This window comes from Ochotona princeps, chromosome 24, assembly GCF_030435755.1.
Source record: "Ochotona princeps isolate mOchPri1 chromosome 24, mOchPri1.hap1, whole genome shotgun sequence".
NCBI classification, from domain to species: Eukaryota; Metazoa; Chordata; class Mammalia; order Lagomorpha; family Ochotonidae; genus Ochotona; species Ochotona princeps.
In genome coordinates, this window is record NC_080855.1 from 27,100,120 (window position 1) to 27,121,736 (window position 21,617).

Sequence of the window (21,617 nt, forward strand, 5' to 3'; positions counted from 1 at the left end):
CACAGGTAACATCACCACCCGGATCCGCACCTCGGAAACTGGTTCCGATGAAGCAATCAAGTCCATCTTGGAGCAAGCCAAGAGGGAACTGCAGGTGCAGAAAACTGGTACGGCCACCCCGACAACCTTTTCCTCCTCCCTCCCCTCTGCCTTCTCAGACGCAGGGGACACAGCAGTTGTGGGGTGAGACGCAAGGGGAAGAGAGGTGCTCTGGTCAGCAGTCATTCCCTTCATCTGTGGTTTTCCACCAGCATTGGTTGTCAAGCGTTTAGGTCTAGGCAACATCTACGTCACCACTGGTCACAGGGCTCTAGCATTGCCTCAGGCAGGCAACCCTGGCCTAGAACCTCCTTACTTAACCAAAGTCAGCCAGTAGCAGTGCAGTACCAGCCTTTGTAGTTGGGGGACCCTCGTAGTCAATCAGACAACTCCAAAGGGACAGGCAAGACATAAATGTTTAGTGGCTGCTCACAGGAGATGACCATTGCCAGGGAGGGTGGGCAGCTCCTTAGGGGTCGGTGGGCACTGCCTGTGTCACCACACCGCCTCTCCCCCCATCCCCACCTGAGCTGGGATTTCTGGGATGGAGTGCCAGCTGCAACCAGGCAGCTGTTTTGCACCCTCTTCCTGAGGGTCAACATGGGACCCACACCTGCCCTTCATCCACATGCCCAGCCCAGCATCCAGCAGTGCTGACAGCTGAGCTTGGGCCACCAGCCGGTCACTTGTGTCTGCTTGCTCACTCAGCATGTGGGCTTATCACTCCTGTCCTCTTGTCCATGGACAAGTCTGGGCCTGGGTGTCATCCTCCACCCGCCCCATCCCACTCAAACTGAGCTCTTGGAACCCGAAAGATAGATTGTGTTAGCTTGACGCTCCTGATGACCAGCTCAGCTCCAGAGCTGAAGTCGTTTGCCAGTACTTTAAGTAGTCACCCTGGCTGGAAACCCTGGTTCCCCCCTATCTGTAGTCCCAAGCCCACACTGCCACCTGCCTTCTTCCAGGGGTCCCAGAGCAGTGGGTTGCCATCCCTGTGGGGTTTTAAGTCTGGCAGAGGTAGGAGCCTGCCTCCTGGCTGCCATTGGCCCCCTGTGTGGTCCCAGCAGGGAAGCCCCAGTGGGGATCTCTTAGCAGGAAGGCTGCCCCAAGCCATTGACTCCCTTCAACCACAAAGTAGTGGTCATACTGCCCGCTCCCCAAGGACGCTGGGCAGAGCGCTCGGGAAGCCACAGAGGCTGTGGTTGCTTTTGCAGGCGTTTCCCAGCATCCTTTAAAGTACCCAAAGAGCCCACTGACTTGGTCCCTTCTCCCAGCTGCCAAGGCATGTAACATGGGGGTCCACTGGCCCACTGGCCACACCACAGCTCCAAGATTTTTTGAATGTCATAATTAGAGAGAAAGAGAGATCTTCATCTGCTGGCCCACTCCCCAGCTGGCCATAATGGCTTGGGCTGACCAGGCTAGGAGGGCCAGGAGCCCCGTCCAAGTCTTCTGAGGTGTAGCAGGGGCCCAGAGGCCATCTTCCACTGTCCCTCCCTGGCCACCAGCAGGGAGAAGTGGAGCAGCCAGGACACAAATCAGCACCCACATGGGATAGGTGTCAAGTACTGGCTTTACCCACCACTCCACTACTTTTATTATTTTCACTGAAGAATATGACATTTTTAAAGATTTATTTATTTAACAGATAGGAGAAAGGAGGAGAGAATCTTCCACAGCTGGGAGCTATACTCCAAAAGTGACTACCATCTTCCATCTGCTGGGAGATTTACTCCCCAAGGCTGGGCCAGACTAAAAGTAGGAACCAGAAGCTTCACCCGGGTCTCCCGCATGGGTGCAGGGAACCAGACACTGGGGCCAGCCTCCATTGCTCTCCCAGATGCATTAGCAGAAAAGGATCAGTAGGGTACAGCTGGGACTCAAACCGGCACCCATATCTGATGCTGATGTTGCAAGTGGCTTTAGCTACTACACCACAAAGCCAACCCTGTTGTTTTCTTTATACTGAAGAAGAAGAACTGCACCCAGGAGTTAGGTGCCGCATGCTAGCTCAGTGCACATACTCATCATATCTTGCCAGGTGTTCACGGAGGTCGTGCCTCTGGGGTCTGGAATCCCGGTAGATAGCCTGGGAGGGCATGTCCAGCTGGTGTGTGACACAAGCCACTGGGTGGGTGGCAGTAGCGTCAGATGGGACACCGGAAGATCTAGGTGGCAGGAAGGGCCAGGCCCAACCCTGACCCCAATGTCTGCCCTCTGCAGCAGAGCCAGCCCCACCCTCCTCGGCACCCAGCAGCGGGAATTCGGACGATGCCATCCGCTCCATCCTGCAGCAAGCCCGCCGGGAGATGGAGGCCCAGCAGGCTGCCCTGGAACCCCCCGCAAAAGCCACCTCGCTGCCCCAGCCTGACCTTGCCCTGCTCACCCCCAAGCTGCTGTCTGCCTCACCCATGACGGCCGTGTCCAGCTACTCTCCTCTTGCCATCTCCTTGAAGAAGTCCACCACAGCCCCCGAGGCTGGTGCCTCGGCTCTGCCCAACCCCCCGGTCCTTAAGAAGGAGGCTGCTGAGGGCCCCGGGCTGGACGCCCCGGGAGCAGCCGACGGCAGCCAGGGTGTCCTGAGGCACGTGAAGGGTGGTGTGTGGAAAGACTCCTGGTGGGGTCCCGTGCAGCCTGAGCGCAGGACCCCCGCCTCTGCCGAGGAGGCCAAGGCCGACGAAGCCGGCAGCGGGAAGGAGAAGGCGGGTGGCAGCCAGCCACGAAGCGAGCGTGCCCAGCTGCAGGGCCCCTCATCCTCAGAGTACTGGAAGGAGTGGCCCAGCGCTGAGTCCCCCTACTCCCAGAGCTCAGAGCTGAGCGTGACGGGGGCCAGCCGAAGCGAGACGCCCCAGAACAGCCCCCTACCTTCCTCCCCAATTGTGCCCCTGGCCAAGCCCACCAAGCCCTCTGTGCCACCGCTGACCCCTGAGCAGTATGAAATCTACATGTACCAAGAAGTGGACACCATCGAGCTGACACGGCAGGTGAAGGAGAAGCTGGCCAAGAACGGCATCTGCCAGAGGATCTTCGGGGAGAAGGTGAGCCTGGGCCTGCCCCTTCTGCACAGCAAGGCCCTTTTCTTAAAATGTGCTGATTTTTTTAATTTATTTTGTTTGAAAGGCAGACTTACAGAGAGAAAGAGAGACAAAGAGAAAGATCTTCTATCCACTGTTTTACTCCCCAAATGGCCACAATTGCCAGAGCTGGGTCAGTCCAAAGCCAGGAGCCAAGAGCTCCATCCAGGTCTCCCACATGGGTGTGCAGGGGCCCAAGGTCTTGGACCATCCTCCACTGCTGTCCCAGGCCACAAGTAGGGAGCTGGATGGGAAGCAGAATAGCTGGGACTTGAACAGATGCTCTTATATGGAATCTGGCATTGCACATGGCAGCTTAACGTGCTGTGCCACAATGCTGGCCCACACCACCCAACTGAATCACTGAGGAACATCACATATTGCTTTCTCCCATATTTCCAGAGGGGTCCCTAGCAAAGGTTCCTCCCTCCTGGATGCAGCTGCTTCTGAGGCTCCTACAGGCCAATTCCCAGTTCCCCCCTGCTCAGCTATATCAGGAGGAGCATGATAAAGTCACCTGGTGATGGACAAGGAAAATGAGTCAGGGAAATCAGCTGTTCAGCCCAAGCTGGCAGGTGAACTGAGCCCAAGTCAGTCCTCCGCCACCAAGCACAGCTAAGAGGGACCTCTCCTGGGCTTTCTGGGGTGTGACAGGGAAACTGCCCGGAGCCCAGGCATTCTCCCCACACACACACAACAGCCCGGTGCTGGCAGCCAGGAGGGATAGGGCCGCCCTCTTTTCTACGCTGTCCATCCCTGTCCCAGGAATTACTAACTTACAGGTTATCTCTGTCCTTGGCACTGGTCAGACTCCAGATTTGGGGCATTTACCATGCCCATCAAACATCTGGTAAGCACCCAGCCCCAGTATGAGTTATGAGTTATGAGCTATGAGTTCCTAAATCAGGAGACACACTCCATTATGCCTTCCTGGCCGGCAGTGCCCCAAAGCTGCCCCAAAGCTTGGAGGTCTGTATTCCACAGCCCCGTGAGCTCTTAGTACACCTGTCGTCCTTCTTTCCCAAAAGGTGATAGAGATGAACGGAAATGAGGGGGAAATTTCCACCAGCTTTGGGGAAATTCCTCGCTCAGCAGTGTCAAGACACCACCTGAGAACGTTACAATGGATGTCTGTGCCCTGTCTTAAATGTGGGCAAGACTTAATAGCGCTAAACTTGCTTGGCCCTGGAATGTGGTTTATTCTGGAGCAGAACCTTCCTGAAGAGTGATGGGAGGCTGCCCCTAAATATCCCTGGCTACATCTGCGCCTTGGGCGGTGTTTGTGCCCATACATATGCATGGCCATCTGCATGCAGCCAGGGAGCCGGGAGACGGACATGTGGCTTGTCACCCACTACAGCTCAGCACCACTCCCAGCCTGGCTCCATGCCCCCTACAGCCCTCCCCTGGGGCCTCTTCCCCCACCTCAGAGCAGGCCATGACCAGAGACAGCTCTGAACCTTGCTCAGTGCCACTCTGGGCTCACTGACAGCTCAGGGGCTGCCTCTCAGTGCCACCAAGCAACAAGCAGGACACATACCCCTCACTACTTCCTGTCTTGCTGCAGGGGTGGCAACCCTGCAGTCTTGGCAGGATCAAGACCATCCTTTTCTCCCCAGCCTGTCTCTCCCTGAGCGCAGGGACTTGCCCACTGCCCTCCCCATCCTATGCCAGGGCATCAGGAACTTGCCCACTGCCCTCCACATCCTATGCCAGGGCATCAGTCACCACCAACCTCATGAAAGGCCTGTGGTCCTCTGTCCAGAAGTCCTCTCTAGATGCCTCCTGGGTGTCATCACCTCTGCCACACAGCTGCATGTGGCACTAGCACATCTTGTGGCATCTTCCAAACACTCACGACCATGTGTTTCCGTTGTCACTGCAGGTGCTGGGCCTGTCCCAGGGCAGCGTCAGCGACATGCTCTCCCGGCCAAAGCCGTGGAGCAAGCTGACCCAGAAAGGTCGGGAGCCCTTCATCCGGATGCAGCTCTGGCTGAATGGCGAACTGGGCCAGGGCGTCCTGCCTGTCCAGGGGCAGCAGCAGGGGCCAGGTAAGGGTGCATGCAGGGAGGGGCGGGGACAGAGGGCCCTAACTTCCCAGGACAGGGACCAAGAATAGCTACTGGGAGGACTGCCCCACCCCCTGCCACCTGTCACCATGGGACCAACTGATTTTTAGGAGAGAATTTGTGCCTGGGCTAATTTTATAAGCAGCAGAAAATGAGTTCCCAATTAAGAAAATGCTGTTTACACATAAATATAGGTAAAAGTCAAGTGGCTAAATCAGGAAATCAGCAAGGAAGCCAGCCGAAGATACAGACATGGAAAATGTCATGGGTGATGGCTTCCGGCTGTCCCCACCAGGATCCTGGCTCTGTAGCCCGGTGCCACGCCCATCCCCAAGGGGAAGTGGGCCACCTTCTCCCAGCCCTGCAGCCTCAAGACTCTGAGCCCACCCCTCTTGGTGCCACAGCCAGTTTGGAAGCTGGGAGCCCCAGACCTCGTGTCCTTGTCTAACCCTGACCTTTCTCCTCTTCAGTCCTCCACTCAGTGACGTCACTACAGGACCCCCTGGTGCAAGGTTGCGTGAGCTCAGGTAATTAACCCGTGTGTACTGTTTCCTACCAAAAATGTCACCGTCATGTAGGCTCCCCCACAGAGAGAATGCTTGGAGAGTTTGAGGTTCTTGAGGGCCTTATGTACCCAGGAGGCCTTATGCCTGCTCAGAGCGGGAGTCTGGGGCAGGGGGATGGGGGTTCCTAACGGCTAGGGGTCCACACGCCCCTGGGAGGAGAGCCAGCAATACCCAGGAGACAGGGACCAAGCTGGAAATGGCTTGTGGAGAGCAGGTGGCAGAGGAACAAGTTCAAGCCACCTGCCATCACCATGAAAGCCCAGAGGTCTAGGGTAGACTCAGCCTCTCTCCCCTGAGGATACCTGGCCCTGGTGCCCGGCATGGCTGACCATAGCCCTGCTCCCATGCTTCTGCCACCTCCTCCTGCCTAGCCCCTTATGTCAGCCCATGTGTAAAAAGGGGTGCAGCTGCTGGACTGCGGCAGCTAGGGGAGGGAATCCCAACAGCGCAGGTGCAGTGGAAGCCCTGCACAAGCACCCCAGTTCCCAGCCAAGCAGCGTGCACAGCACACATGCTCTCATCTGAGTTCAGCCAAGCTAGGGGGCAGAGGCTGCAATGTGGCAGCTGCCTTCCTCCACACTCAAGTGGCCATCTAGGTCCATGTCCAGAGTGCCCTGCTTAGCTGGACAAACAAGAGCTTCTCCACCATGGCAAACGACAGACATGGCGAACGGTGCCAGAGCCTGTGGACAGAGGCTGAACTTGGCTGACGAGTTGCTGTTTTCTAGATGCAAGCTGTTGCCCTGGGTGTGTGAGCATCGATGCTTTTAAAGCCTCATCCTGGGCACTTTATTTTTTCCCATGGCCAACCAGCACCTCTGAAATTGTGTCTCACATAGGGGACGAGCCACCAGTAGGAACTATCATGGGGCATAGTTCTTAATTGTCTTTGTAAGCTGTGCTTGCAGTGTGTGGTGGTGTGTAGCTTGTAGTGCTAATGGTGGTAAATCCTTGGAAGGCATGACTGTAGGAGTCTAGAACCTTCCCTGCTGGCTTACAGAATGGAAGTGCTCACCTGACTGCTGATAGCAGGCCAAAGAGCCTCTGTGCCTGAGACTACTATGGGATTCCAATTCCCTGTTCTCTCCGTGACTACCACGGAGCGCCCCCCCAACCCCCACCGAAGGGCTCCTGGGCTCAGAATGAGGGAGGCTCTGACACCGTGGCTAAGTGCCACTGGGCCCAGCAGAACCCAGTGACCGCAGCAAGGTAACCCAGCCCTGGCCTGGTTCATCCCTGAACTTCTCTGAGAACACCCAGGCCCTCAGGTGTGCCAGGATCCCTGTGGTCTGTCATAGTACTTCAGTGAGAGCTGGTGGGAGTGGGTGGGGGGGTGGGGTGAGTAGAAGAGCCCAGCTGGTAGGGAGGCCCAGTAAGATGGTTAAAGGAAAGATCTTTGGATCAGTTGCCCATTCGGATAAGCGGTGAATGGGTAGATGGACAGATAATTTTTTTGGTGTTTATTTTCTACACTTTGTGCTGGGCTTCTTTCAAAGCCCTCAATATGTGGGGGCCCTAAGAACCGGCTGTCCTCAGAGCCTCCCCTCTAAACATCACCCATCTTCCCAAACTCATGCACTGGCCAGAGGAGGCCTGAGGAGGCCAGGCTCCTTAAGGCGTGGCCTGCTTATAGGTTGACAGGTCTGTATGTGACGTAAGGAGAAGCAGATGTGAGGCAGACAGGCACATGGGGAGATGGCAGAGCAGCATCTAGTGGCCACAACAGTTTCTCTTGGCCTGCCTTAAAACCCATTGCACAGTCACAGGTCCTTATGGCCCCTGGGGAAGGAAGGATACTGAGGCAGCTCTGGAAGAGCAGAGGGCCGAGGAGAAAGGAGGGGCCTCTCCGGCGTGCACAGTGCCTTCGGAGCTCCCGAAGGAGAGCTGGTCCCGCTCTGTGTGCTTGTATTTTTCTTATTGTTCTTAACATCTTTTAAAGCATTGTTTTTGCCTTTTATTTGAAAGAGAACCATCTTCCATCCTTTGGTTCACTGCCTAAATGCTCAAAAAAGACTGGGTGGGGCCAAACCAAAGCCAGGAAGGAACCCAGGTCCCCCCAGGTGGGTGACAGGGACCAAGTGCTTGAGCCTTCCCCTGCTACCTTCTAGGGTGCGTGTGAGCAAGTAGCTGGATCAGAAATGGGATGCCTGGGCCCTCGAATATGAGAAGCTGACCTCCCACAAGGGGACTTAAACACTGCACCAGACACCTGCCCGCCTCTAAGAGAAAGGTGTGGTACGATGCCCGTCACCCTGCAGCCTGCAAGCTGTCCCAGTTCTGCCCTTCACACCAGCGTGAGCTGTGCCATCCCAAGCAGGCCCAGGGCGCTCTCGTGTGTCTCTGAGTTCTTTCTTAATAATCAGTAGACAGGGCCCAGCACAGTGGCCTAGTGGCTAAAGTCCTCACATTGAGCACCAGGGCACCTGTTCTAATCCTGGCAGTCCCGCTTCCCATCCAGCTTCCTGCTTGAGGCCTGGGAAAGCAGTCAAGGCAGGCCCAAAACCTTGGGATCCTGCACTCGTGTGGGAGACCCGGAAGAGGCTCCTGGTTCCTGACTTCAGATCGGCACAGCTCTAGCCACTGCAGTCACTTGGGGAGTGAATCATCAGACGGAAGATCTTCCTCTCTGTCTCTCCTCCTGTCTGTATATCTGACTTTGTAATAAAAATAAATCAATCTTAAAAAAAAAAAAAAGACTGGAGGGCCTGCCGCAGTAGTCTAGTGGGGCTAAAGTCCTTGCCTTATACACGCTGGCATCCCATATGGGCACCAGTTCATGTCCCGGCTGCCCTACTTCCCATCCAGCTCTCTGCTTGTAGCCTGGGAAAGCAGCTGAAGGAGGTCCAAAACCTTGAGACCCTGCACCTGCATGGGAAATCCGGAAGAAACTCCTGGCTTCTGCTTTGGCTTAGTCCAGTCCTGGTTCTTGCAGCCACTTAGGGAGTAAACCAGCAGATGAAAAACTTTTCTCTCTGTCTCCCCCAGCACCTGCCACGGTGCTCCAGGGGTCCCCATCAGAGACCCTGGAGTAAAGAAACTGTCCCCAGTGGTGCTGAGGGATGCAGCTACAGCTAACTCTTGCAAGAGGTGTGAGCTAGGCTGGGAAGGTGAGGCAGGCAGCCCTGAGAGCCCCAGCCCTGGAGCGCTCCCCAGAGAGAAGGTCCCCTGAAGCATAGGCCCAGATGGCTGCTGTACCCACTGTGGAAAGTGGACACTGCATCCTCTCCTCCCCAAGGACACTGTATCTGCAGATCCCACACAGAACACACAGCCCAAGATCCCTCTCTGTTTCAAAGCAGTCAGTGTCGCCCAGCCTGGAGGTGCCCTCTGCAGGCCTCCCAGGCCATACCAGTGTCCTGGGGCCACTGGTGCTAAGTCCACTCTGTCCCCACACTCCACCTGCCTCGGTCCCCAAGGCTGCCTCAGTTCATAGAGCAGGATCATCAGCCTTACCGAGAAATGGAGAATGCCCAGAATTTGTTTGAACTTTTTAAAAAATTATTTCCAGGAGTATTTTTAAAATTAAGCAATACCTGCATTTTTATTCAAGGCCTGGTTTGTCGGTTACAAATTGAAAACTTTCCAAATGCTTAAAATTTTTTTAAGACTTCCTCTGGGTCTCCCATGCGGGTACAGGGTTCCAAGACTTTGGGCCGTCCTCCACTGCTTTCCCAGTGGCCTCCTCCTGCAGCTGCCCGCCACCCTTCCCTGGTCCCTGCCCTAGTTTCTCAGGGTCCGACAACACATCTGGCTGTTTCTCACACACAGATGGGGCCGGCGCTGCACTCACCTCTCTCACTCAGGTGTAGCATTTCCTCCTGCGGTGGGGAATTCCTGAGCCTGGCTCTCTATTTCATTGAACCAATCACCACTGACGGATGTTTTCATTGATTTTGAGCAGCAAAGCATAAGAAACAGCCCTATGGTGACCCTGGGCTGGGAGAGGGGATTGTCTGTGCAAACGGCGCAAGGGTATGACGTGGCCACACAGACCAGCCCCACTCTGCCCTCCACAGCCTGGTAACCTCAGACAAGGGACTCCACTGCTCTGTGCCTCCGCACGTCCCTGTGCACACTGGCAGAGTATGGGGCAGCCCAATTTCAGAGAGGACTTCAGGGCACGCTTGCTCATGGTCATGTGCCAGTGCCACAAGTGGCTGCTAGGAAGCGCCCCCCTGTCTTAGCAAGTTGCCTCTTCACACGCCACTTCTGGGTACAATCATGAGCTTCTAGCATCAAGGTCATAGGTCATTATCACCCCGGCCATTTGGGACAGACTCTAGGGAGCCAGACCATCTCAAAAGAGACTGTCTTCCTGCACCCCTGACTCCTGGTGCCCCCAGGGAGAAGCCCCAACAGGCCCAGGCCTTTCTTTCCACTCCAGGCTCTCTCAGTTGGACAGAGTTTACAGTCCACTGAGCACTCGGTCCAAGAGGCAGAAGTAGGTCAGGGGACACGTGAGGACTTGGCATCCAGGGGCGTCGTTCCCGGGAAGGCATAAGCAGGTTCAAGGCCTGTCAGTCCCCTGCTAATTATAGAAACAGCAAGAGGCAGGGGGTTGGGGGGATGACACGAGGATGGGGCTCATCTTTCAGGCACTGGAACCAGTCACCAGGCACACTGCTAGTGGCTTTCAGAATTGGAAATGGCTCCCCTGCTTGGATTGAGAAAACCCTGACTCAGAGACCACAGGACTTTGCTTTCCCCAAACCTTCCCCATCTAGGGAGTAGGTGCAGGAAGCTCATGGAGCCCCAAGACCAGTAGCCTGACAGCCACAGAGGTGTCTGCAGGACCAGCACTCTGTTGGTCCCCGCCCCAGAAAGAGGATGATTGGTTTCCAGAGAAGTGTGCTCAGGCAGGTCAAGGCCAAAGTCCATGCTCCAGAGCCAGGAACTAGAGGGGCTTTACATTATAAATAGGCAAATATCTAAAAACCAAAGCAGTTGCCAGAAAAACCAGATTACTTCCATGACCTTGTGTCTGCCTCACAGGTGCAGCCAGAGCATTGGGTAAGGGGTGTGGGGGCCACCATCAGCAAATCCGTGGTAGCATGGGACCCAAGTTTACACTCTCTGGCCAGTGGAGAGAAGGAGGGCTTGCTGGGAGAATTCGTACCCCCCCCACCCCATGTCAGAGCAGTGAAGGCCCTCCCAGTCAAAGTTCAGCTTGGAGAAGGCCTAGCAAGGGATCTTCTCTTTGCTAAGGGAAGCCCTGCCTTTCAACTGCCAGGCCCTCCCCTCTGCCAGCAGCATCAGCCAGAGCCATCCTGACCCTGGGAGCCCTGCCCAGGCAGCCATTGGGTCCCCAGCGCAAATGGGCTGGGAGTCCCCCACAACCCTATCCTGGGTAGGAGGGGATTTCCGGGAGTGATGTTTTGTGTTGTCTTCTTCCGGTTGGAACCAACTCCCTAAATATAGCTCAGAGTCAGCATTGGCAGATGTTGGGCTTGTCCTCTTACATAAGGGCCAAAATGAGGCTTGTCGTTTGGCACCTAAATAAAGCAGCCAACTTGGCAACCAGGAAGGGCTGCAGAAAGGTGCCTTGTTTGAGAAGACAACTGCAAGAGAAGTCCTCACAGCACCTCTGGAGCCCAAAGGCCGGGGTGGGGGAAAGGGGGAGAGGGCAGGGTGTGTGCACATGCATGCACGGGGTCTCCAGGGACACTCCTTCCTCATCCCTAAGTAAGGTCAGGTTCATTTCCAGAGGCCCAGAAATACCCCTCGATGAGGTAGGAGGAGAGGGGCAGCCCCCCAAGAGAGCAGTGGCAGCAGGTACCCCATTTTTGTGGAAGAGAGACAGAGCAGCACAGAGTGCCTGGGGCTGAGGGGTGGGGTGGGGGGGCAGTGGGGACAGGACTCCCCGGGGGCGGCAGGAAGATGTTGTAATCAATTACCACATCATAACACTGATGTGTGATAATTACCGACTGTTTCTCCTGAGACCACAGAGCATTTGGCTGGGACGCCGGCTTGTTCATGGTCCACCGCCTGATTAATATGCAAATAATAGGCTGATTGCATGATGAATGCAGAGAATGAGTTGGCTGATACCGTGAGCGCTGAAGCGGGAAGATGATAAATTACTTTTACTGACTGTCCTACATTAAGTACCCTTTCTCAACAATTTCATCACAAATTAAGTAAAGCAGTATGGCGAAATTAAGAGGATGTGTAAAATAACGGACCTTAATGGCTCTCTGACACCATCACCTCCAATGAAAATGTCAGTCGGTCCCACCCAGCACAGGCCCCAGGCCCCCGGCCCCTATGGTGGCCAGGTCGCTCAGGCCCCTGCGCAGGCTGTGAGAGGCAACCACGGCATCAACCTCTGTACAGATGAGTACTTCAAGACCTGCTGCCCCCAGTCTGCTGGGGGAAAGGACAATGTCTGAGTGGCCAGCGCAGGGAGAAACCAGGGCTTGGAGCCACCTTTTAGCTCCTGCGACATGGCAGCCATCTGGGGAACCCATTCTGTTATCAGACCAACAGTGGGAGGTGCCAGCCACAGGCTGTCTTGGCGAGCGACAGGCAGGTCTGCCCAAAGCCCGAAGCTAAACCTGGAGAAAAAAGAGGATGGGCCCAGCGTGATGGCTCAGTGAAGGCTAACTTCTCATGTTGCACACACCAGGACCCCATATGGACGTTAGTTTGTGTCCTGGCTGTTCCACTTCCCATCCAACTCCCTGCTTGTGGCCTCGGTAAGCAGTCGAGGACAGCCTAGGGCCTTGGGACCCTGTACCCATGTAGGAGACCCAAAAGAAGCTCCTGGCTCCTGGCTTCGGATTGGTTCAGCTCCAGCCGTTGCAGCCACTTGGGAAGTGAACCAGCAGATGGAAGATCTTTCTGTCTCTCCTCTGTAAATCTGACTTTCAAAAAAATAAATCTTTAAAAAAAAAAAAAAGACAAAAAGGAAGACACCCAGACACAGTCACATGCAGTCACACACACCTGCACATCCTGGTGATTAATCTTTGATCACCACGAAGCAGTGTGAGGACTTGTGGGTTTCCCTGCTCTGGTCTCCCACATACCCTTTTTTCATGCCCGGGCCTGCAGTCAGTGTAAGTTCACACACATGGCAAGCTCAGGGATAAGGTTCCTAGAGGGGATTTGAAAGCACTGTTACTTAGTTTGTACCCGTGTGTCCAGGACTGGGAACCAACCATGTCACCCAGGGTCACGCCAGAATCTGGCCATGCTCTGATTTCAGCACAGGTTGTTTTGTTTGTTTTCCTCTTTTTTTTTTTTTTAAGATGTGTTTATCTTTATTGGGAAGGCAGATATACAGACAGGAGGAGAGACAGAGGGGAAGATCTTTTATCTGTTGATTCACTCCCCAAGCGACCACAACGGCCAGAGCTGTGCTGATCTGAACCCAGGAGCTTCTTCCAGGTCTCCCACACAGGTGCAGGGTCCCAAGGCCCTAGGCTGTCTTCAGCTGCCTTTCAGGCCAAAAGCAGGAAGCTGGATGGGAAGTGGAGGGCAGCCAAGACACAAACTAACGTCCATATGGGGTCCTGGTGTGTACAAGGCGAGGACTTCAGCCACTAGGCTATTGTGCCAGGCCCGTGCACTCAATTCTTCTATACACGCTTGTGTGTTCCTGTGGCCCCACCTAGACCTGACCCAGGTCTTCCGCCCCACTGTGCTGTGGCGGTGGCCCCACTGAGATGAGACTCGCCTTAGTGCATGGCGTACCTGTCGGCCTGTACCTGCCGCTTCCCTTGCCCTTTCTCAAATCTCCTTTCATGCCTTCTCCCGAGGCAGGGCACCCGCCCTCTGTCCTCATCCTCACCCACCCAGCCTCAGCTTCAGTGTTGGATGTCTCTTGTCCTAGGGACATTATTTCCATGACCCACTTAACAGTTTTGATCGCCCCCATCTGATGATGTGTTCTGTGAGCAGAGGTCTGCCGCTGCTGGACCAAGCACCCAGCCTGGCTTCTCAGTGTCACTTTGTTCCATGAGAGGCCCACGTCCCACACTCCATGGTCTTGGAAGTCAAACTTAGGGCCTGCGCCATGGTGTGGTAGGTTAACCCTCTACCTGTGGTGTTGACATCCCATATGAGTGCCCATTTGAGTCCTGGCTACTCCACTTGTAATCCAGCTCTCTGCTTATGTGCCTGGGAAAGCAGCAGAGGATGGCTCAGGTCCTTGAAGCCCTGCACCCATGTGAGAGACCTGGAAGAAGCTCCTGGCTCTTGGTTTCAGGCTGGCCCAGCTCCAATTGTTGCAGCAGTTTGGGCACTTAGGGAGTGAACTAGCAGATGGAAAAGTCTTCCTCTCTCCATGTATCTCTTTCAAGTAAAAACAAATCTTTTTATTTTTGACAGTGTTTATATATATAGTTATTAGGTCACAAAGGGTCAAGGGCTACAGGAGAGTGGGTAAGACTATTATTTCCACATTTTAAGATAAATAAATCTTAAAAAAAAAAAAAGATCAAGTTTGAGGAATAAGCTACTGGCTGCACAAATCCTGTAGCCTTGCTTTTATTGAGCAAATCCTCCCTGTTAATGAGGTCTGAGGGCTCCAGTATCGTGCTGTGAGTCCCGGGCACTCTGCTAGCACCTCTCCTCCCAGCCTGTTCCTGTTCCATTCCTCACAGAGGGAGGCAGTGTGAAGGGCAGACACTAGAAGAGGTCGTGCTCTTCCATCTCAGGGGGTGTTGTGGGCCCTGTGGGCCCTTCCCAGGCCAGAGCAGCCCCTCTGGTGTCCCACCACCACTCCACCTTACCCTTCTCCATCTGCAGCGCAGCCTTCTTCAGCCATTCTCATTCTGCTGTGGGGGAAGCCAGCATCTGGTGTGTTCTACCCTTTGAAGCTGTGTTTGTTTGGGGCTGGGCCTTCCTGAGGGAGTTGCAGATTTGACCCCACATTGGCAGCAGGTGGGCATGCCTGGCCAGGAAGCTGCTGTCCCTCAGTAGGGCAGCGTCCGGTGGCACAGGGCTCTTCCGAGCGTCCCATGCCCTGGTAACGTTAGCCATACATTCCGCTTCAAGCTCCAGCTTACCATCCTACCCCATTCATACTCCATAGATGGAAGCGCTAAACATGTGACTGTGGGAGCACAGCAGGGGCGCACAGGGCTGTGAGCATCTATTGTGCCATCAAGGGCAAGTCCAGTCCCGTTGCACAGGACAGGGGAAGTGCAGGAACAATACAGAGCTATTTTAGCAAGGTGGTTCCTGCTGTAGGTACCCCACAAGAGATGAGTGAGCGTGGCCCCTTTGAAGAAGCGGTCACTCCTCTGCCTGGGATCCCAGAGAGGCTGGCCACAGCTGGCGAAACGTGACAGAGAGCAGTGGACACACACAGACCCCCACAGGTGCTGTGTTTGTATTGCCATCCGCCCAGCTCCTGCTGCTGGGAAACACTCCAAACTAGTGTTCACCTGTCCTTGCTTCTAAGATTGGCAGCAGTGCCCACTGGGCAGGCGCTTGGGGCTCCTGGGCCCCCTGGCACTATGAGCCCCCTGCCCTCCCTTCCCTGGGCTTTCCCTTTGCTTTCTTGGGTCTATCCTCGCCCTGCCTCTGCCCACTTGTCTGTCTGTCCACTTGGATGGGATTCCCAGGCCTGGCCTAGGCTCCAAGCCCAAACTCTGGGGTAGACATAATGAAAGGCAGCCCCAGCCGCCAGTGAGATCCTGTTTGGGCTCTTGTCAGAATGTCACCAAGTCGCCTGTCATTTTGTTTCAGCAACTTGTCCCTGGGAATGCACACCTCGCCTTCTGGCACACCAGCAGTAAAAATGTCACTTACAATAATTACTTTTTTGGTGAAAATGCTCACTGACTTCCTACCTTCAAGCTGTTTTTTACACAGTGGGGAGATAATCAGAAATGACTTTATCCTGACTGCTCAAATGAACACTAAATGGAACTGGGAGTTATCATTACTGCAGCGAAGGGCCGGGTATGGAAATGCAAACAAGGAGCTCGGATAAACGGTGGGGGGATTTGCCTCTGAAAATTATAGCAAGTGTACGTTTTCAATTGGCTTCTATTGGAAACTTAAGGCAGCCATCGCTGGGCCTGCTGCTGGTGGAATATAGTGTTTTTCATAATCCTTTTATAATTCCTGAATGCCGTGTGGATCCCAGAGGGGCTGGAGTCGCCAGCTCCACTCTCTGTATCCAGTAACCACACTCCTCTCGTGCAAAATTCAGCAGCTCGCAAAACACACATGCAGCCACACAGACCACTTTTGAAATGTAGTCCCTCCCAATGATTGTCAAAACCGGATGGATGGAGACTGGGTAGCAAAGCTTTTTAAAATATGCACATTATATATACATTTCTCAGTCGTGCCAGGTCTGCAGGCTGCGGACTTTCTGAAAGGAGGGCTTTTCACCTGTTCTCTTTATAGCCCACGCCACGCAGAGCATGTGGGATGGGTGCTTTCTAAATATGTGAGTGCACAAGCAAACATGTGGAGGAGCCAAGCAAAGGTGGCAGCCAACGGAGGTGCACATGGCAGAGACCTTCAGGCCTCGCCCCTCCAGATCCAGCTTATGACCTCTCTCCAGCTGTGAGGCCAGTACCACTTCCTTGCCTGGAGTGTAGGCTTCCTGCTTGCATCCAGGGCCAGCAGAGAGCAGGACAGAGCCACGTGGGCACCCTGCTGCACTTGTGTTGATATGAGATGGGCATGGTTTCCTTTCCCATTCCCAGGCTTGGGTTGGCTTTCAAGATTGAGGCGTGCTCATCCATTGATTGTTAGAGACCCTGTATCCCAGACAGCAGACCCATCACTCTGCTCCCAAGGGTGCTAGGGCCCAGGGCGCCAGTGCTGCCCACCGAGGCAGGTTGCTCTGTAGAACTTGAGGCAGCTGGGTCCTTGCTGGCCATGTTGCTCTGGGTGCTGTATCTTTGTGAAATGCACCTGTGCCACCTGCACCCCATGAGAGGGGTGTGAGCTGTGCCTGCACACGGGAACAGCACAGTGAATTACAGCTACCATGGTGGATGATGGGGAGAGAACCCCCTCCTGTGCCTTGTCGTCTCCCCAGTCCCTCAGCCCATCTTGAGCTCGCTCTTGAACCTGTATCTCTCTCCAGCCCAACTCCCCAACTCTTGTTCTCACCAGGCCACCACAAAGGTCTCTTTAGCCCACCCAAATTCATTCCTCCCCAAAGGAAACTTCTGTCTGCCACAAATTGACTCTTAATCATTCCTGTGTGGGATTCTTTTTTTAAGATTTTTTTTGAAAGGCAGATTTATAGAGAGAAGGGACAGAAAGGAAAATCTTCCATCCACTGGCTTACTCCCCAGATGGCTGCTATGGCCATAGCTGAGCCAATCCAAAACCAGGAGCCAAGACCTTCTTCTAGATCTCCCATGCAAGTGCAGGGTCCCAAGACTTTGGGCCATTCTCCGTTGCTTTCCCAGGCCACAAGCAGGGAGCTGGATGGGAAATGGAGCAGCCAGGACATGAATCAGCACCCATATGGGATGTGGTGCTTGGAGGTAGAGGATTGGCCAATTGAGCCTGTCAGGCCTAGGATTCTTGTTCTTTGTATTTCTTTGAGATTTTCTCATTTGCTGTTTCTCCTAAATGCCCACAACAGCCAGGAATGGACCAGGTCAAACCAGGAGCTGGAAACTCTGTCCAAGTCTTCCCAACATGGATTGCAGGGAACAAGTGCTTGAGCCATCCCTCACTGCCTGCCAGAGTCTGGGTAGACAGGACCCCAAATCAGAAATGGAGTAGTCAAGGCTTGAAGCAGACACCACAATATGGGGGGCAGGTACCCAAAGCAGCAACTTCAGCCCCAACCTGGGCGTGAGCTCACACCCACCACACTTACCCGAGTACCCACACTGTAGGGCCACGGGCTGTTCCAGTTTGAAGGTTATATGTACCACATTTCTGGCCACTCCTTGCTTTGGCAGCTCCTCATGATGCCTTTAGCGGTTGTAGTCCTTACACTCTCGCAGCTGTTCATCGCCCATAGCATGTTGGGGACTTGTGCCACTGCTCATACCCCTCCCTCGTCTCCTGAAAAGGGACCTGCCTCCAGTTTTGTTGCAGGCAAGGTCTAGATAACTACCAGGTCCCCTGTGAGTGTGGGAAGCAGAAACAATGGCCACAAAGGGAAGCCCCATTGGCACTGGGGCTCATGCCCAGACAGCACTGAGAGCCAGGGCCAAGGCCTGCACAGCCTGGGGGCTTTGCTCTTTATTTACTTAAGATTTATTATTATTATTAGCTGAAAGGCAGATTTATAGAGAAAGAGAGACAGAGATCTTCCATTTGCTGGTTCACTCCCCAAATGGCTGCAACAGGAGCCACAAGCTGCACCATGTGGGTGCAGGGTTCCAAGGCTCTGGGCCATCCTCTACTGCTTTCCCAGGCCACAGGCAAGGAGCTAGATGGGAAGTGAAACAGCCAGGACTAGAGTCATGGCCCCTATAGGATTGCAGGTGGAAGCTTAGCTTGCGATGCCATGCCACCGGCCCCAGGAGCTCAGCTCTCATTGTGCTCGGTTTGATTCATGCCTGAAAACCACAGGTACCCTTCACTCCCAGGCTGTAGACCTACCCTACTCATCCCAAACAGCCTTCCTTCTTCCTTGCCACACTTGCTGCCACAGTTTGACCAGCTGAAACCTGTCCATGCCCAAGACTGAGTGGCACTGTCACTGGAGAGTGGTCCCTGGCTCAATCCCCGTCCCCCCTGCCTCCATCATCCCCAGCATGGTACTCACCATGCTGTGTTAGGTCCACGCTGCCTCATGGCACAAGCAACGACAAGGCGAGGCTCCCTCTGACCAATTCTCTGCGAGTCTCCGGGCCTGGCCCAGTAGACGAGTGAAAACGATGAATGGGACAGCGGGCCTTCATCCATTCCTTCCATCACCAGCACTTTCCTCCCTAAGTCAGTCCTTCTAGGGGTATCATCTACATCCGGGAAAACTTTGTGCCTCGTGCACAGAACCATTCTGTGGGTGCTCCCTCTGCAGCCCCCACCCCAGCCCAGCCCCGGCCAGAGCACCATCTAATGCATCCCAATGGATGCAGTCTTCCCATGCTGGCCTCAGGGCCTCAGTCACATGGCAGGCACTGTGGAGGAAGTCACAAATCCCGAGGAGCTTGGCAGTGAATGTGTGGGTTGGCCATGGTTTGAACGAGGTTCGGCTCTCGGTCTCACCATGGGTGATGCTGACCACATGGGGCACTTGTTTGATCTGGGGAGGTGAGCCTGGTGGGAGGAGTTTGAGCCACTAGGGGGCATGTCCCCCGGAGGTCATACTCTCCAGAAGATGACCAGCCTGTGGAGGGTCCCAGCTCAGCAGGTTGCCTTCCTTCCTGCTGTGCTCTGCCATAGCCACAGCTGCCCAATAGTAAAACCGACAGGGCTGTCCATAGCCCGAACTTGAACCTCCACAGCTGTGAGCCACTTGTTGCTTCTGCCAGGCATTTTGTGTGTCAATCCTGGGCTCCTGCTGAGCTGTGTTCCTTTCATGTTCTGTTGAGCTGCTGAGTGAAGGGCCTTCCTTGGCCCCCTGAGAGGAGCTGTCTGTGCTCCTTGGTTTAGGGGGAGCTGGTTCTGCCATGGGAACCGCAGTACCCCCAGAGATGGCCTGCATGCACAGAGTCACCTCCCGTTGCCCATACAGTGTTCCAGGTACATCAGCTCAGGGTCTCCAGGTGGGTCCAGTGGCCATCACGTCTCTCTGTGCACCTGCCCACCAGATGAGGGTGCGCAGTTCAGCTCTCTGCAGCCTCTGTGGATGAATTGTCTCCAAGGAGGGATGTGCAGTTTCTAGCATTTCTCTGCATCTGAGCTGGGAGTAAGCATGGAGAAGCAAATGGGAGCCAACCCTGGGACCTTGTCGCCCAGTGTGTGTCTTTCTCATGGACCAGGCCTGCTCCCTCTCTGCAGCCTGGGTTGGCCCTCAGAAGTGCCGCCCTCCTTGGCTTAATTCTCTCAATCTCAAGGCTTTTTTTTTTTAAGATTCATTTATTTGTATTAGAAAGGCAGATATGCAGAAAGACCTTCCGTCAGCTGGTTTACTCCCCAAATGGCTGCAACAGCCAGAGCTGAGTTGATCCAGAGCCAGGAGCTTCTTCCAGGTCTCCCACATTAGGTGCAGGGGCCCAAGGTTTTAGTCAGTCTTCCACTGCTTTCCCAGGCCATAAGTTGGGAAGGGGACAGGAAGTGGAACAGCCAGGCACAAACTGGTGTCCATATGGAATCCCAACACTTACAAGGTGAGGATTAGCCAAATGAGCCATCACTCCTGTTTAGGCTTTGTGGCCAAAACATAAGCAAGCAGCTGCTGAGATCTCCCCATGCCAGCCCCTGGTACTAAGCAGGAGGCATGGCAGCCCCCGGCACCACAGAGAACCAGACTGAGCCAGGCGGCCATGATTTTGACTTTGCTATGGGTGATGAGACACAAACTTGAGAACTGTGTTTATCTCACAGGGAATTCATACCATCCCTGGGAGTGTACAGTGAACAAAATGGATGATCTGCCAAGCTGGGCCTTGCTTGGGTAAATCAGGGGCATGCTACGCCAACACTACAGTGCCTGCCCCACCTCCAATACACAAATAGTTTTTGCTGGCTTTAAGAGCTAGTTGTCAGGTGACTCCAGGACTGACTGGGGAAGAAATCTAATTTGTAGCATTCATAGTACCTGGAAGATTTCTGAAGGAGCATTTATACCTTGTCCGTCTGGCAGTTCCCCATCTCTCAGGGTCCACTCTGTTTTTTGTTTTTTTTTTTAAGATTTATATATTTTTAGTGGAAAGTCAGATATACAGACAGGAGGAGAGACAGGGAGGAAGATCTTCCGTCCACTGATTTACTCCCCAAGTGACCTCAGTGGCCAGAGCTGAGCCAATCTGAAGCCAGAAGCCAGGAGCCTCTTCCGGGTCCCCCACACGGATGCAGGATCCCAAGGCTTTAGGCTGTCCTCGACTGCTTTCCCAGGCTGCAAGCAGGGAGCTGGATGGGAAGTGGGACTGCCTGGATTAGAACTGGCGCCCATATGGCATCCCAGTGCATTCAAGACGAGGACTTTAGCCACTAGGCCACCACACCAGATGCTTTTTTTTTAAACCTTATCTTTGATTTGCTAGGGAGAAGAGGCAAGGGTGTGCCACCTGGTGGGGCTTTGTTTGCATTTGGGAGAGTGAACAGATTTCTCAGCGACATCGCAATTGCCTTATTCAGGGTAGGGCTGTGGCGGCAAAAGGGGAATCTATAGCGAACCCTTGCTGTGTCTGGGATACATAATCCACCCTGCAGCCTTTGAAGAGGGCTGCTTACCTGAGAAAGCGCATTTGGCACAGGATGTTGGGCTACATGATGGATTCAGATTCCATAGTCCTGGGGCATAGGTGTTTAGATCAGCACAGGTAAGGGGTATGTTACTGAGGGAACCAGGGATGACCTTGCCCCGGACTCAAGCATGGCAGGGCTGGGAGTGGGAAGACAGATGGCACCAAGACCCTGAGCTGAGCCACAGGCAGGTGTGCGTCCCAGGCAGCCCCTCAGCGCATCTTCCCCGGCGGCAGTTAGGGAACCAGGAAGTGGCCCCAGTCTCTCTTCCAAGCACACACACTCCTCCACACACAAAACTAAACCCAAGCCTGTGCTGCCAGGAAGGCACAGCTCAGCACTGTGTGATGCAGGGTGGTTTTTCCCTCGAGGCACCTGCAGGCAAACATGGCACAGCCCTTCCACTGAAAGGATGCCACTTGGTCCGCCCAGCCAGATTGCGCTGGTTTCAGCTGGTCGCAGTGTGGTGTATGTAGAAGGGGCAAGAGCTTATTTTTTGCAAAGCCAATGGGAGCAGCAAGCCGTGGGCTTGGCCTGGAGCTCCCAAGTGGAAGAGTGGAGCAGGACCCACCTTC

At 54.4% G+C, this 21,617-nt stretch overlaps 1 protein-coding gene across 10 annotated transcripts in view; it reads left to right on the forward strand.

Annotated features, from left to right (window-relative positions):
- Window positions 1-21,617, forward strand: part of CUX1 (cut like homeobox 1) — a 298,816-nt gene that overhangs the window by 244,318 nt on the left and 32,881 nt on the right. For 6 of the 10 annotated variants that reach the window (XM_058681024.1, XM_058681025.1, XM_058681026.1 and 3 more), the window contains 4 exons: window positions 6-107; window positions 2,263-3,077; window positions 4,999-5,164; window positions 5,653-5,709. The exons of the other annotated variants lie outside the window; for them this stretch is intronic. In XM_058681024.1, coding sequence (XP_058537007.1) covers window positions 6-107; window positions 2,263-3,077; window positions 4,999-5,164; window positions 5,653-5,709 — 1,140 coding nt within the window. The remainder of the gene's footprint in view (window positions 1-5; window positions 108-2,262; window positions 3,078-4,998; window positions 5,165-5,652; window positions 5,710-21,617) is intronic. 10 annotated transcript variants of the gene reach the window in all.